This window comes from Amborella trichopoda, chromosome 5 (genome assembly GCF_054954075.1).
Source record: "Amborella trichopoda isolate Santa Cruz 75 chromosome 5, AtrichopodaSantaCruz75HAP2 v2.0, whole genome shotgun sequence".
In the NCBI taxonomy this organism is placed as follows: Eukaryota; Viridiplantae; Streptophyta; class Magnoliopsida; order Amborellales; family Amborellaceae; genus Amborella; species Amborella trichopoda.
In genome coordinates, this window is record NC_142340.1 from 32,240,328 (window position 1) to 32,256,218 (window position 15,891).

Here is a 15,891-nt window from a genome sequence, read left to right on the forward strand (position 1 = left end):
TTTTCTCACTTTTCTCTCTTCATGCAGGCGCTTCAACTGTTCTCCTATTCCACCACATGTTCAACTTAGACATAGTATGCAGGTCGGCATTTTTCACACATCGAGGGGAAAAGAGGGGCTATCTAATGAGCTCATCAAAAAAATAGGGCCCGCCGCCCTGCCCGGGCCCCCCTTGGTCCTAACCCCGTAGGGTTGGCCCTGGCTAATGCCCAGCCCGAGCCTTATTAAGGCCGAGCGAAGCTAGGTAGAATTCAAAAAAAAAAAAAAATTAAAAGAAGGAAAATAAAGAAAAAAATAAGAGGGTAGGGCTGGTCGTGGCAGTCCTGTCATGGCCGTGGCCATAGCACTAGCCTGGTCGGCCAGCATGTCATATTTTGTGATCCAAGACTTAATTTTTTAGAACCAGGTGACCCGACCTATTGCCACCTCTATGACAAGAAAATAATTATAATCCAAGTGAAAAGAGAAGAAAATTGTTTACCTTTGGTAGAAAGAGATTACAATTACTTATAAAACAATTGTTTCATGCGAGATAGATCGCATTTCTGCAATATACGGTTCAGAGGTATAAAGCATCCATCTTAAAGACGGATGCAAATAGGTATTCCATCTAAAAACAATTGTACCTAACGGTCCAAATGTTTTTTTAATATAATTATTATTTCTAGTTTTCAAAAAATAATAATTCATATTCATTATATTCATGTTAAAAATTACATATTCTCTAAAAATTATGATCAAATTATATTTAAAAAATATATTTATTGCCAAGCCCGCCCTTCTATGATATGCTGGCTGGCGGTCGCATGCCAACCGTGTCCTTACTTATAACTATCTGATGTGAAATCTGATAGTTTGAATGTGTAACAAAGTTTGAAAAAATTTCTTTTGAATTTTGAGCTTGATCAATAAAATAAACGCATCCATGCAGTGGTCAAGATTGGTTGTGACTACCTTGTACCAAAAGTAAATGGGTGCAATTGGCATACATATGCATCCGTAGGTGTAGAGGTAAGGTACACTTTCAAATTTTATCATGATATATAATTTTGATGTAAAATGTTATTGGGATTATCTCAAAATCTATATTTATATCTAATTATAAAATTTAAAATTTTAAATATGGTTAAAATCAAGTAGATCTGTAAATATATGAAAATCTTGAAAATGGACGGTGTAGATAATATGTTGTAAAATATACTATTTCTGAGACTTAAAATCTGTTAATTTTTCATAGCCATACATCTCCATGTCAAGATGATCAATCAAAGGGTTTTTCAACATTAAAAATATATTTTCTGACGGTGGCATCCGTAGTTCTACATTATATAAACTTTTTCCAAAGTAAATATTCTCATCATGCATTTTTCCATGATCTATAAAGACATGGACTCATCTTGCAATTTGCAAAAAGGATCGGGCCTCAATAGTCATTGAACGATGTAAAAATCCATAAGGGGCCGTTTGGATACCTGGAAATATATTGTCTGTCGAATATATTACTGGCGTAATACATTACATGTAAATGGATTGTTATTATTTGGGTAGAATTTAAATGCAACCTGGAAAATGCATTGTTATTTTTTGGCTATGTCTGGAAGAAATGTAGGAAATACATTACCAACATTTTACCAGCACGTTCCTATAAACTATCATTTCTTTCTTTTTTGTCACAAAATTCTACTAAAATACAGAATTATCATTTCTTTCTTTGTTGTCTCAAAATTCCACTAAAATACTGAATTAAAATCATCATCACACCATTCCAAAATATTTCTAATAATAACATTATCACTTTTCTAAAAGATTTTCTAATAATAACTTTCACCATTTTACAGTCATGCCACTATTTCCTACTTATTTTAAGTGCCTTTGGTACTTATATGCAATCACATATTTTCTAACATGACATTGTTTTCAACATGATAAGTCAATGGAACAATATGAATGGAATAACATGATTTTATTATGATAAGCCTTATTTTTATTTATTTTATATAGAATTCTTTCAAATGTCTCTCTATATAATTTCAAATAAACAATAAATTTTATGATATTAAATTCAAAATTTGTAGGGTACGAGTTAAAAAATGGGAAGAAGTTTGATTAGTAAACTAGAATGTTTGATAATTGCAGTATAAAATTTCGAAGTATTGGAGAAGATTAAAGATGTATGTCATTTCAATTGAGATTTTAGTAGTCTCTTATGAGGATTATGTTATGTGAAATTTTTTCTTATGATTGTATTCTGTAATTTATCACTGATTACTGATTTTTATTTTTATTATTTTTGTTTTTATATGACACTAATGCCTTCAGATGAGGGGAAGAGCTTAAAAAGGGAGGGATCACAATATGTTGTGTAAAATTTTTTATTATGATTGTGTTGTGTAATTTATCATTGATTACTGATTTTTATTTTTATTATTTTTGTTTTTATATGACAGTTGATACTTTCAAATAAAGGGGATGAGCTTAAAAAAGGCGGGATTACCTAGTTATTACGAAGAGGGAGGGTTTTAGAAGATTTTTTTAATTAGAGTAGGATAGGCAAAAACGCAGGCGAAACATACATTTCTCAACATTAGCTCATTGTCGTATAGTTGTCACTGTCGTAATAGATTTTTCACCTTTCACCTCGCATAATGGATTTTCTGATTTTTGGCTATGTCTAGAAGAAATATAAGAAATGCATTACTAGCATTTTACCAGTACATGCCTATAAAATATCATTTCTTTCCTTTTTATCACAAAATTCCACTAAAATACAGAATTATCATTTCCTTCTTTTGTGTCACAAAATTCCACTAAAATACTGAATTAAAAATCATCATCACACTATTTCAAAACGATTTCTACCAATAACATTATTACAATTCTAAAAAGATTTTCTAATAATAACTTGTACCATTTTACAGTCATGACACTATTTCCTGCTTATTTTAAGTGCCTTTGGCACTTATATGCAATCACATGTTTCCTAACATGACATTGGTTTCAACGTGATAAATCATTGGAATAATATGATTGAAATAACATGATTTTATTATGATAAGCTTTATTTTTATTTATTTTTTATAGAAGTCTTTCAAATGTCTCTCTATATAATTTCAAATAAACAATAAATTTATGATATTAAATTCAAAATCTGTAGGGTACGAGTTAAAAAATAGGAAGAAATTTGATTAATAAACGAAAAGGTTTGGTAATTGCAATATAAAATTTTGAGGTATTCGAGGAGAATAAAGAGGTATGTTATTTCAATTGACATTTTAGTAATATCTTAGGAGGATTATGTTGTTTAAATTTTTTTATTATGATTGTGTTGTGTAATTTATCATTAATTACCAATTTTTATTTTTATTATTTTTGTTTTATATGACTGTGATGCATTCAGATGAGGGGACGAGTTTAAGAAGGGATGGATATGTAAAATTTTTTATTATGATTGTGTTGTGTAATTTATTATTAATTATTGATTATTTATTTTTATTTTTATAAATTTTGTTTTTATATAACACTGATGCATTCAGATGAGGAGACGAGCTTAAGAAGGGAAAGATCCATTATGTTATGTAAAATTTTATTATGATTATGTTGTGTAATTTATTATTGATTATTAATTTTTATTTTTATTATTTTTATTTTTATATAACAGCTGATGCTTTTAAATAAGGGGACGAACTTAAAAAAGAGGGATCATCTAATTATTATAAAAAGAGAACGCTTAGAAGATATTTTTAATTAAGTAAACACGCACACCAAAAATTTTTCAAAATTATCCGTCGCTCGTAACCCTTGCTGATCTCTTTCCATTTCTTTATGATTAAATGTACCCAATGTCATATTTTTTTATAATCTATTATTACATAATAAATTTTGACATACCCAAACTGCAAAGGGTATCCACAGACGGAAATACTATATTTCCCTGTAATCGAATGCCACGTCATAGATTTCCATTACCCAAACTGCCTTAAGGGTATCTTCGATAATTTTCACTACTGTCGGGTTATTTACCAAGATACCGGGATTTGCGGATTCTTTGGCGCGCAACCCACTCTCGTGATAACTCTTCAACTAAATCTCTTTCTCACTCTTAATTTATCTTCAACGCCCCTCTTTTTCTCTCTAAATCTATATTAATCTCTCTCTAACCCTTAATTACTCTCTCTCTAACCCTTAATTACTCTTCAACTCTTCTCTCTCTCCGAAATCTCGTTGATCTTCTTGTTAGTGTAGAGAGAGAAACCGAGCATGGGTGTCCATGAATGTTCTTCTCTGAACCAGAAGAAGAAACCCACTAAAATCTCCATGGATTCAGACCAAAAGCTTAAGTTTCTATGTAGTTATGGTGGCTCTTTTATTCACTCTTCACAAGCCGGAAAAACCAGATACTGTGGTGGTGAAAATCGTCTTCTCTGCATCGACAAGAATACCTCTTTCTCTCTCTTCATCTTTAAGCTCTCAAAGCTTTGTCCCTTCCATTCTTTCTCCTTGAAATACATGTTGCCCGATTCTTGTAGTTGTACCCCTCTGGTTTCTGTTTCAGGTGAAGATGATTATTGTAATATGATTGAGATGAACCTTGAGTTCTTCGCTGAGGGCAAGACCCCAAGATTCAGATTCTTTCTTTTCCCTCAGCCTTTAACCAGGTATGCCATTGAAGAAGAACCCAATTATTTTACCAGAGGATCCATTCAAGAACCCAATTCTTTTATTGGAGGTTCTTTTCGAGAACACAGTTCTTTGAATCGAGTTTTCGTTCAAGGAACTGCCTACTTTAATGGAGATTCCATTGAAGCACGCACTTCTTGCAATGTCCGTAGTCTAGGAACTCAAGGAGTGAAGAGTTTCTTTGGGATTAAGCAGGGGCAAAAAAGTTTCTATGGCGATCGCTTTGGTCAGGAAGCTCCTGGTTCTAAAACCCACAAAACCCATTACCAGGCTCGGGACTCAGGTTTTAGATTACCAAGTCATATCCAAGAACCAGTTACAAAAGGTGTTTTTAATGGTAAAGAATTTGAGCCAGAGTTGAAGCCTAGGGATGTCGAATGTTATTCCTTACCTAGGTATAAAATCAGTCCTGTTCTATTGCCCAATCGATCCTGCAATTGCGAAGGAACCTATAAATCGAGTAGGGTTCTTAGTTTTGATGGATCTTCTTTTGTTGGGAATTTGTATATGGGTAATGATGAAGACGGTAACCGCGGTCTTGGTGAACTGAACCCTGCATATGCTCCTTTTCCTTTTCTTGGACTCAGTAAAAATGGTTGTAATTTCTTGCCCAATAGGTATTTTCAGAAGAATGGTGGTGTTTTGAGCCATGAGGAAGGGCCTCGTTTCAGAGAGTGCTGTCGAGATCTATCGAAACCCAAATCCTTTCTCCTGAAATTGAGACAATCGAAGCCGAGCCTTCCTTCTACGAGCAAGTCCCATCGCAAGAACTGTGATGTTAGACAATACAATTGGGATGAAAAGGGGAGGATGATGGGCCGTAACAGAGAAAAGCCACGGTTAACAAGGTTTGCAAGGATGGAGGAATCCCTTTCTACAATTCATGCTTCAGGTCAGAATGATTCCCAAAGCGTAATGGATACTTCTGTAAAAGAAAAGGGGATGGAATTGAGTTCCACTGGTCAAGATGAAAACAGTAAAGCACCTGCTGAACTTGGCGAGGCTTGTGAAGGAGATGTGAGTTGTCCTGATCAATCAACCCAGGAAACACAAAATGATCTTTTGCCGAACGGTTTGTGCCCCAATGATTTTAGTAAGACAAATAGCATTTCAGTACTCGATATGCACTCTTTGAGGCAAGCATCACAACCAACTCAACAAAGCGAGTTCCTTAGAGAGGATCCTATTTCAAGAAATCTAAATGGAGAAACTGGATTTTCAGTTCTGGCTGTAGATGGTTGCCCAGAGGACAATAATAAGAAACAGGAACCTGAGGTGAGTTACTTGTGTGGTTTCATACTTATTTTGTGGTGGCAATACCTCGCCAATGTGGTATTATTCTCTAATTTGGAGTTTCTTGGTTGCAGGATACTGCTATACAGCAGCCAAATGGTTCCGAGGTGATACGGGGCGTCAAAATGGATACTTTGGCAAGCTTTTCTCATTTAGCTGCGCAAGAGTTGCAGGTACTCATTCCTTCTGACCTTTTTGTATTTCAATGTCCCGTTGCTTTGGGTGAAGGGTGCCTGTTGAGTGTTGACTAATCAAGCAGTATTTAATATCATTGCTGCCCATTTCGTTGAGGCTTAAACTTGTATACTTATCACATTCAGATCATATCGTATTCAGACTTGGAAGAAATACGTGAATTGGGAACAGGGACTTATGGTACTGTGTATTATGGAAAATGGAGGGGCTCTGATGTAGCCATCAAGCGGATCAAAGGTAGTTGTTTTTCAAGTGGGCGACCAGAGGATAATAAATTGGTATATTTTCTTCTCTAGCTTGACATTTATTCTGTCTTTATTTCAAGTGTTTTTAAGCTATGTTTTACTAGTCGATTGCGCATCAAGTTTTACTCTTGCCTTCAAGAAGCTTTACCTTATTTCTTTTGTGGGTTGAGAATAAGTTAATTATTTGAAAACTTGAAAGATTTGGCATTGTGATACATATTTATCATGTGGAAACTATCTACTATGTGATATGTCCCAGTTTAGATGGTCTGATGATTGCCTAAGCTCTCATATTCACCTGAGCTTCTTCTTCCTTCTTAGATTGCAGAGTTATGGAAGGAAGCTCGCATGTTGGGTCAGCTTCACCACCCTAATGTGTTGGCATTCTATGGAGTTGTTAAGGATGGACCAGCTGGTAGTCTGGCCATAGTCACAGAGTATATGGTGAATGGATCCCTTAGACAAGTGCTTCGAAGAAAGGACCGGTATGTTTATCAAGCTGTTAGTCCTTATGACAGTTGAGTTCTGCTTTCTCTAGTGACTTACATCTGTAGGTAATTGGGTCTTGGAAACATTATTTTTCTGTAAATATTTTTCTCTATGCCATTGATGTTAATGTACCTTATGAATGGTAATTCTCTAAAATTTAAGATATATTTTAGAATTCTTGTATTCCTAAGGTGGGCATCATCCATATTCTGTATGTCTTGTTGCTTTTGGCTTATCATTCTTGTACTTGTGATTTGTTAGAACAATTGATCGTCGGAAGAGGGTAATAATAGCCATGGATGCAGCAATTGGAATGGAATATCTACATGAGAAAAAGGTTGTTCACTTCGATTTGAAGTCCCACAATTTGTTAGTAAATATGAGAGATCCTCATCGGCCGGTTTGTAAGGTATGAGCACTGGCGCCTATTATTAGTAGTTAATGTTAAGGGCTTCATTGAACTTGTTTATTCTCATAATACTTGTCTTCCAATGTTATCTCCACCATTTCTGATAAAAGTCTAGTTTTAACAGTTATATCCGGTTGGCCTGTGCACTCTTCCGGTTTTCTTTGATATAACATGAGGAAATTGTCTTGCATGTCTACAGATTGGAGATTTGGGTTTGTCAAAAGTCAAACAGCAGACTTTGGTATCTGGTAGTGTGCGAGGAACTTTACCATGGATGGCCCCGGAGCTCTTGAGTCTGAAAGCAAACATGGTGACTGAGAAGGTTTGTATCATCTACATGGAAGGTGTATTTGTTCTCTCTCTCTCTCTCTCTCTCTCTCTCTCTCTCTCTCTCTCTCATCTGGCGCATTTCTATCCTGGTTTGTAGATTTCATGTCACTCACACAAAGTGGATGCAGGTCGATGTTTATTCATTTGGAATAGTTATGTGGGAGCTTTTAAATGGAGATGAACCTTATGATAAGATGCACTCCAGTGAAATGATTGGTAAGCGCTTTTGAGTTTGTGAAGTTTGTTTGATGCAAATGAATTATCTGTTGAAAAAGAGAGAAGTTCAATGTAGAGCTAAAGTGGTGAGGCTTTCCTAGATTGAAAAACTAAATATTCTGGAGAGAAAAACAATTGATTTTAATATACCCACTTTTGTTTTCCATGTTTATTAGAGTGATCTTCTATATATTGCCCCAAATATTTGCATCCGTACGACCCATTTCTAATACATGCCTTTTTGTTGGATGCTATTAGAATCTCCTTTAATAGATTCCTAGAGCCTTCATACACTGCCATTCTGCTGTTTGCTCATACACTGCCATTCTGCCTTCATACAGATTTGAAGATCAAAGAGATGTAAAGAGAACACCACATGTGTTTTACCCATCAATCAAATACTTTTAACGATACATACATGATGATTACTTCTGCATGCATGGTTTTGAGCTATAATCATTACTGTTTTTGTTGATTAATTGCTGCTATGGTTTATAGAGGGGATAATCAATGGTGAACTGAGGCCAGAGATCCCGAGCTGGTGTGACCCCTTGTGGAGATCACTGATTGTGAGATGCTGGTCCTCCAATCCTGATGAGAGGCCGACTTTCTCAGAGATAGCAAAGGAGCTAAGATCCATGGCTACTTCTATGAACATTAAGTGACTATGAACATCGACTGATTGTTAACTTACTGCTTGAGCTGAAGTGGCTCTCATAGGAAGTTTTGCAGGTTACAATGATAATGCAATAATAGCAGTAATAGTATGTATATGACAGAGACAGTACACAAAGGCATGCCGAGATGTCGTCAATTGAACCATCCGGCATATATTGGTTTTTGAGTCCTGTGATCTGTACTTTGAGAATGATATATACGGTCATGTGCAATGTGAATATGAAATTATGGGGGTGCTTTGAGCAAAATTATGAGTCTTTTTCCTGGTCAAGACAAAAGGCTTGAGATCTTTCATATGCAGCTTTATGATAAATTGCAGGAGGTGTTTGCCAAAATAAAGGCCGGTGCAGGATACCAAGTTTCTGTCCCCATTGTCCTGATATTGGAATGCTAATTTTTTGTCCCCATTGTCATGATATTGGAATGTGTATCAGGACTTCTGGCTGAACAAATATAGATGAGAAATGTGTTTCATGGAATAAAAAAGAAAGGAAAAAGTTTATATGAGGTTGCAACTTTAAAAATGAAGAAATAAAGATGCACCTAAAAAATCCATTAGAAAAGATTGTTTTAATGTTGAAAGACCCTCTAATTGATCATCTTGATATTTGAGACGTATGATTACGAAAACAAAAAAAATTGAGTTCTAGAAATAATGTATCTTGCAACACATTATCTAGACCGTCTTTTTTCAAATTTTTCATATGTTTATAGATCTACTTGATTTTAACCATTTTTGGGTTTTAAAATTTTATAATTAGATATGAAAATAGATTTTCACGTAATCTTAAAAAAAATTTACGCCAAAATTTTATGTTATAAAATTTGGAGGTGAGCTTTAATTGGATTGTTTAAGCTTACAAAAACCACACCCTAAAAAGAAAGATGCATTCCCTAAATAATTCAAGTTGAAAAAGTGGCAGGTACAATGAGGCGATTGCAAGTGTTGACCGAATAACTAACCAGAAAGTGGTTTGGATTTGAGTGGATAGGGCTTGGAATTCACTTGAAAGCTGAAAAGATCTACAGAGTCATAGCCTCCATCGTTTTGAGTTTCCGAGGCAAACCAAGTTCTCTCTCTTACACGCATGTGGGCGCGCATACACAATAAAAAACCAGATAAACGCGCAGCCACTACAAATGACCGTCATACTACTAGAAAAACTCCAACCAAAACTCCACAAGCAATTCACTTGATATGAATTATTAGGAGGCCTCAAATAACTCACATGATTCCAGATAAATTACGAAAATCTGTTTCTTAAAGAACCCACACAACAAACAAAAAGGCACTTGGCCCTTTTAACTTTTTTTCGATTTGGTGGTTTGGTAGTAGGAATTGAAGTTGGAATTTAGTATGGAATCGATAGTGACTTACCAATCATGCCCACGCCGATTCCTAAAATAGTAATTGCTCTCTACAGATCAGATGAAGCCTCAATTGTTTACGAATTCCATGCTTGTATTAATTTGAACTTAACATCAGCTATTGACAAGAATTTAATCTGATCCCAAGTATTTAGCCCAATGGAAGAGCATCATACATACATGTCATGTATCAAGCCGCATGACGAGGCCAACCAGGCTTATTTTCAGTGATAACAACAAATGTAGCAAAACTCAAAACCACACATGAATATCATGTTCCGAGCATGCATATATGATTCACTTAAATCCATCCATGCATGAATTACATGGTGACATGCTACAAGTTGGACACAGAGTTGGAAGTGGTGGGCCCCATATCAGCGTTATGACCATTGGCCCAACCAGCAATGAGATGGTGGGCAATGGCAAATGGGCCTGGAACAAACATCTGAGCAAGTTCACCACTTTCCACATTGAAATCTGCTGAGAAACTGTGTCCTTTCTCCACGCCTTTGCACATCTGATCAACTTTGAAAGCTGCATTCCTCTGTGCTTTCTTGTATTCAGCAGAGGCCAAAGCTTTCTTCACATCTTCCCGGCTGTGCCATTGGGCATCTACACACGAGAGACACAAATTAAATCCATAAACACTGTCATCATATTGGATGCAAAATTACAGTGTTTGGGCCACTGTTAATGCAACAAAAAGTTCTTGAGTGCTTTTATAGAAGAAAAAAATACTGATTTCATCCAAAAATAAGAGGCATTCTTAAGCAAAACTTATCTATCAAAAAACTCGGGGACAAATTATTTATGTCAAATTGTAGCCTTGAAGCAAAACTAACTACAAAGGAAGTTCGAGACAAATCACGAGAAATATCATTGATATTTTTCATGTGATTATTAGGATGTTAATCCTTCCAGCTGCATATGGTAAATGACAAGGGAATTTCACGACCATTTCAGGGGGAGACTAGTGATCACAATATTAAGCTACCACCAATTGGTTGACATTATCTATAGCTTCATATCAATATGGATCAGACACTGTCCAATGCAACTCAACCCTCACATTCTGCCCCACAAAGGAGATGATATATCAGTTCCTAAAAGGGAAATTGATAGCATTCGTTGTTTGTTCAGTTAGGTAGATGGGTCCTCCACTACTTCTAATTCATCTTTTACTCACTTGGGTATTCATGCTTCTGTTAATCATATCTCTTCATCTGTTTGGGCAATCCTGGAACATTTATAGTGGAGCTTAACATCAGATGTATGGCATGTCTCCCTTGTTTTCTTCTTATCCCCTTTGTTTGGTTAGAGACAACGTTAGGGTTGTTGATGGATCCTTTTCTTCAGTTCTTCACATTCTTTGCTTTGCTATATAAACTAAATGTCTATAGAATAGAATTAGCAAGAGTCTAAATTGTAACGTAACCTTCCCTTGAATCTCTCCTTCCCATTATGTTTTTCAGGACATAGGTACGAGGATGACCATTGCCAGTAGTCATGAAGTTGGTGGACTCTATATTCTACATGCTCCACATGCTCTTCAAGCATTAGCATTAATATAGATCAGATGTAACATCTTCATCAACAAAAAAAAAGATCAGATGTAACAGTGGCATCTCCGACTTGGTCGTTGGTCGTTCCAGCCATTGAAATTTTTATTTCTAAGTCGTTACTTCAACTAGTGTGCCAGAGGTTCAATGTGAAGTTTGTGAACTTCTAAAATATTACAGAAATTTTTTGTTTACCCAATAATAATGAAAGTGTTGTTCCTTTTGCTATTATCCATACTGATGGGTACTTCTATTTTTGGTTATCAATATTTTATTTCTTTTGAGGATGATTCAATACACGTATCTATCCCATGAAACACAAAGAAGAGGTTCTTAATATTTTTAAGGTCTTCTATTAGATGAAGCATGCTCAATTTTATACTAAAATTAAGGTGCTTAGTTATGATCAAGATGGGAGTACTGCTATGATGAGTTGTGCTATTTGGAAGAGCATGGATAGAACATAGTTCTTGCTCATATGCCTCGCAACAAAATGTGGTGGCTGAAAGAAAGAATGGACACCTCTTGGAAGTTAGTTGTGCAATTCTCTTGAGTATGATTGTAGCCAAGAAGTACAAGTTATGCTCGCAGCATCCTACCTTATCATATGCCTTCTCGTATTTTAGACTACAATCCCCATATAAAATTCCATGTCATTTTCCACTATTTAGTGTTCCTCCTAAATCTTTCTCTTTGTTTGCTTCGCTCATGTTCTTGATACCGACCGTACAAAGTTGGACCTAAATCCGTGAAATGTATTTTTCTTGATTATCCTTCCTCGCAAAAGGTTTTAAATTTTATAACCCATTGTGGGAAGACATTTGTTTCGATGGATATAACCTTTGAGTCCACTCCTTTTATTCTGACCTCTCTTCAAGTGAAGCACAATGAGGAAGAGAGATCTTCTATTCTTCTTCCTACCCCCATTTTTCCCGATTCTAGAGCTCAAAAGGACAGCAGGGGGCGTTCTTATGATGTTCGAAAGAAAGAATTAAAAGTCCATGCTCAACAGGAAGAAAACGAACAGAGACGACATCCCGTCAAGACAATTGCATACCTCTGATCCAAATAATCTCATCAGTTCTTAGTGTGATGATTTGGATTTGTCCATTGCTGTACAAAAAGGTAGATGCAGTTGCACAGTTCACCCAATAAACAATTTTGTTTCTCATGAGCCCTTGTCACCTTCCTATAGTGCTTTTGTGCCCTCTTTGCCGTCTATTTCTATTCCGTTTAAGTGTTATAGAAGCTTTTAGCTCACATCAAGTGGAAAGAGGCTGTATCCAAGGAGATGTGGGCATTAATCAAGAATGGTACTTGGAAACTAGTAGACCCTCCTAAAGAGAGGAAGTTGGTTGGTTGCAAACAGGCCTATGCTGTAAATCATAAGATCGATGGTACAGTTGACAAATACAAGTCACAATTAGTAGCCAGGCGGTTCACTCAGACTTGTGGAATATACCACCAGGAGATATTTGCCCTTGTGGTTAAGATGAATTCCATTCAGGTTCATTTTCCTTTGATAGCTAACCTGGTGTGGCCGTTGCACCAATTGGATGTCAACAACACATTTCTTCATTGAGAATTATAGGAAGAGGCGTATATGATACCTCCAACTGGATTTTGTGCTCTTGGATTTGAGGAAAAAAAATTATAGACTAAGAAAGGCCATCTATGGACTAAAGTATTCTCCTCAAGCTTGGTTTGAGAGGTTCAGCAGTTTCGTTTAAAGATCTAGTATACCCGGAGCCATGATGACCATACCTTACTTATTAAACATTACCAGGACAACACTATTGCCCTAATTGTTTATTTGGATAACACGTAATTGTCCCAAGGAAACTTAACAACTTAAATTTTTTTTTGACAAGAGAATATGAAATCAAAGATCCAGTTCCATTGCAGTATTTCCTAGGAATATAAGTGGCTAGGTATGAGAGAGACATCTTTATCTCTCAAAGGAAGCATATACTAGACCTCCTTATGGAAACATGGACGCTCGAGACTAAACCAGCTAACACTCCTATAGAACAAATCACAAACTTGACAACCAAAGGCGCAAAGCCCTTAAAGATGTGGGTATGTTTCAAAAATTAGTGCGTTGACTGATATATCTTTCACTTGAACACCCAAACATTGCATATGATGTGGGCATTATTAGTCAGTTTATGTCTCCACGAACTATCCATCTTGAGGCTGCTGCTAGGGTTCTCAAGTACTTAAAATCATCACCAAGTAGAACAATTTTGTTTGCCAATCATTGGCACTACGCTTGAGGCTTACACTAATGCAGATTGGGCCAATTCTATTAAGGATCAAATATCGCCATCAAGCTACTATACTTTTATCGGAGGTAACTTGTTGCTTGGATAAGTAAAAAGCAGTCAGTTTGATGTAGGATAAAATTATTCTTATTTTTAATTTTTATTCAATTTCAAATGATGCATATTTTGATTCTAATTTTACGATTTTTAAGGGTTTTTTTTTTTTGTAGCAATCCTAAGTATTTATTTATTTTTATTTACTGTTCACTAGGTACTATTCACATATTAGTGTTTATAGGGATACAATTGTCATTAGAAATTGTGTGCTTAAATTAGGAATTTTGGGTCATTTTAATTATGGGTGTGGTTTCTATAAGGTTGCAACCTTAAACAATCCAATCAAGGTGCACCTCCAGATTTTATTATAGCATGTAATTTTAGTGTAAAAAACTCCTAGGATTATCTGAAAATCTATTGTTATATCTAATTATAAAATTTTCAATTCTCAAAATGGTTAAAATCAAGTAGATCTATAAATATATGAAAATTTTGAAAATGGACGGTCTAGATAAGGTGTTACGAGATGCACTATTTCTAGGACTTCAAATCTTTTTTTTTTAACATTTATACATCTTTATGTCGAGGTAATCAATTAGAGGGTTTTTCAACATTAAAAAAGCATTTTCCGATAGATTTTTTGAGGTGCATCCTTAATTCTACATTTTAAGGTTGCAACCTTATATAAACTTTTTCCTTTAATTATTGTATGGACATTTAATGTCTTTGAGTATGAAATTGTAATATATGAGAGGTGGTAGGGGCTTGAAGGGGTCATTCCACGTGATTTTTTGAAATTGAAAGAGAAAGAAAAGCATAGGCTTTTGGAACCCTAGCTTAGGCCAAGGAGGAAACCCTATGTTTCTCCTTGTTATTGCTTGTGTTTGGCATGTTTTCTTGCTGATTTTACTGCTTTTTCAAATTTCACTACATCACAGTTGTGTGTGAACTACTTTGACTACAAAACTTGTCTTCCGAGAACTTGGCTTTCCTGTGAAGGAGTCAATGTCCTTGCATTGTGATAGCAAGGAAATTAACTCACAATCTGGTCTAGGATGACAGAACTTAGCACATAGAGGTAGATAGACATTTTATTTGAGAAAAGAGTTGCCACCAGAGACATTTGCTCTCCATATGTTAAAACAGAAGACCATCTAACCTATATTCGTACCAAGGCTATTAGGAAACCTCAACTACAAGTGATCTTAAGCTAGGTGGGCATGACTAATATCTATGCTATTTTTTTGGGGGGGCAGGGGGCAGAATTTTTATCTATTTTACTTGTATTGCTAAGGATGCCTTTGTCTTCTTCCTTACATAAGGGCAGTACTGTACCTTAATACTTATTACTATTAAAAGCATAATTAAGTGGGGTATGTAGATTATTATGACACTATGGCTCCTATTTCACATTCTCTCCCAACATAGCACTCTCTCTACCCTTCTATCTCTTAAAACACTTTCTCTTCAGCACCCTTTATCTTCCTCGCTCTTCTTCATCTCTTATCTACTAGATTGTTGAATTTTAACTTAACATCCTAGCCTGCATGCAATGTTCTACCTCACATTAGATTTCAAAATTAAAAGTGATCTTGATTTGGTTATATCAATATAAATCTGTCAAATATTGATGAATGCATTGTGGAGTTATATGCGTACAAAAGCACTACATATTCTGTATGTATTTTGTGTCCATAAAAAAATTTTAATCGGAAATTTTCCTTTTTTCCCTTTGGACCCCAAGGGTATTGTGGTTGTCTTAACATCATACCTATTCGTGTTATCTCATTTTTCACAAATTCCAGTCAAAATTAACACAAAACCACAGCTAGAAATAGAAAATTTGAAACTCTAGCATTAGCAGTTGGAATTACATATATTTTCTTTGGTTCTTGTCTATGATTTTTAGTACCGGATCACATTTTCTGGGCATAGAGAGATTTTTAGTACCGGATCACATTTTCAGTCAATAATCCCCAACAAATCCTACACTGTACATAGAGAGATGGGATCAATTCCATCAAATGAGAGTTGCCGTTTGCGTTGAAGTTCAGCATGAACATGACCAAAAAAATAATCATGCATGTAAGATTCTCTTTCAACATCAC

The 15,891-nt window shown here is 35.5% G+C and overlaps 2 protein-coding genes across 14 annotated transcripts in view; one reads left to right on the top strand and one right to left on the bottom strand.

The window, feature by feature from the left end:
• Positions 1-4,095: 4,095 nt before the first annotated feature.
• LOC18432656 (uncharacterized) lies at positions 4,096-8,780 on the top strand. Of its 5 annotated transcripts, none has more exons than XM_088866487.1 (9): positions 4,173-4,655; positions 5,295-5,952; positions 6,045-6,143; positions 6,291-6,443; positions 6,732-6,895; positions 7,161-7,308; positions 7,508-7,630; positions 7,767-7,854; positions 8,196-8,780. In XM_088866487.1, exons 1-9 carry the CDS (start codon positions 4,258-4,260, stop codon positions 8,216-8,218), a joined length of 1,854 nt encoding a protein of 617 aa, XP_088722613.1. In that variant the 5' UTR covers positions 4,173-4,257; the 3' UTR covers positions 8,219-8,780. The 5 variants fall into 5 exon arrangements, 4 of the variants coding, with proteins under 4 accessions (XP_020521963.1, XP_006842822.1, XP_088722613.1 ...); XM_088866486.1 differs by having other exon boundaries at positions 4,174-4,655; positions 8,353-8,780; XM_020666304.2 differs by having other exon boundaries at positions 4,096-5,952.
• Positions 8,781-9,973: 1,193 nt separating this feature from the next.
• Positions 9,974-15,891, bottom strand: part of NUDX19 (nudix hydrolase homolog 19) — a 33,635-nt gene continuing 27,717 nt past the window's right edge. For all 9 annotated transcript variants that reach the window (XR_016055354.1, XR_016055355.1, XR_016055359.1 and 6 more), the window contains one exon: positions 9,974-10,515. Coding sequence is in view for 3 of the 9 variants with exons in the window: in XM_006842760.4 (XP_006842823.1) it covers positions 10,238-10,515 (278 nt within the window). In the remaining 6 variants the exon portion in view is untranslated. The remainder of the gene's footprint in view (positions 10,516-15,891) is intronic.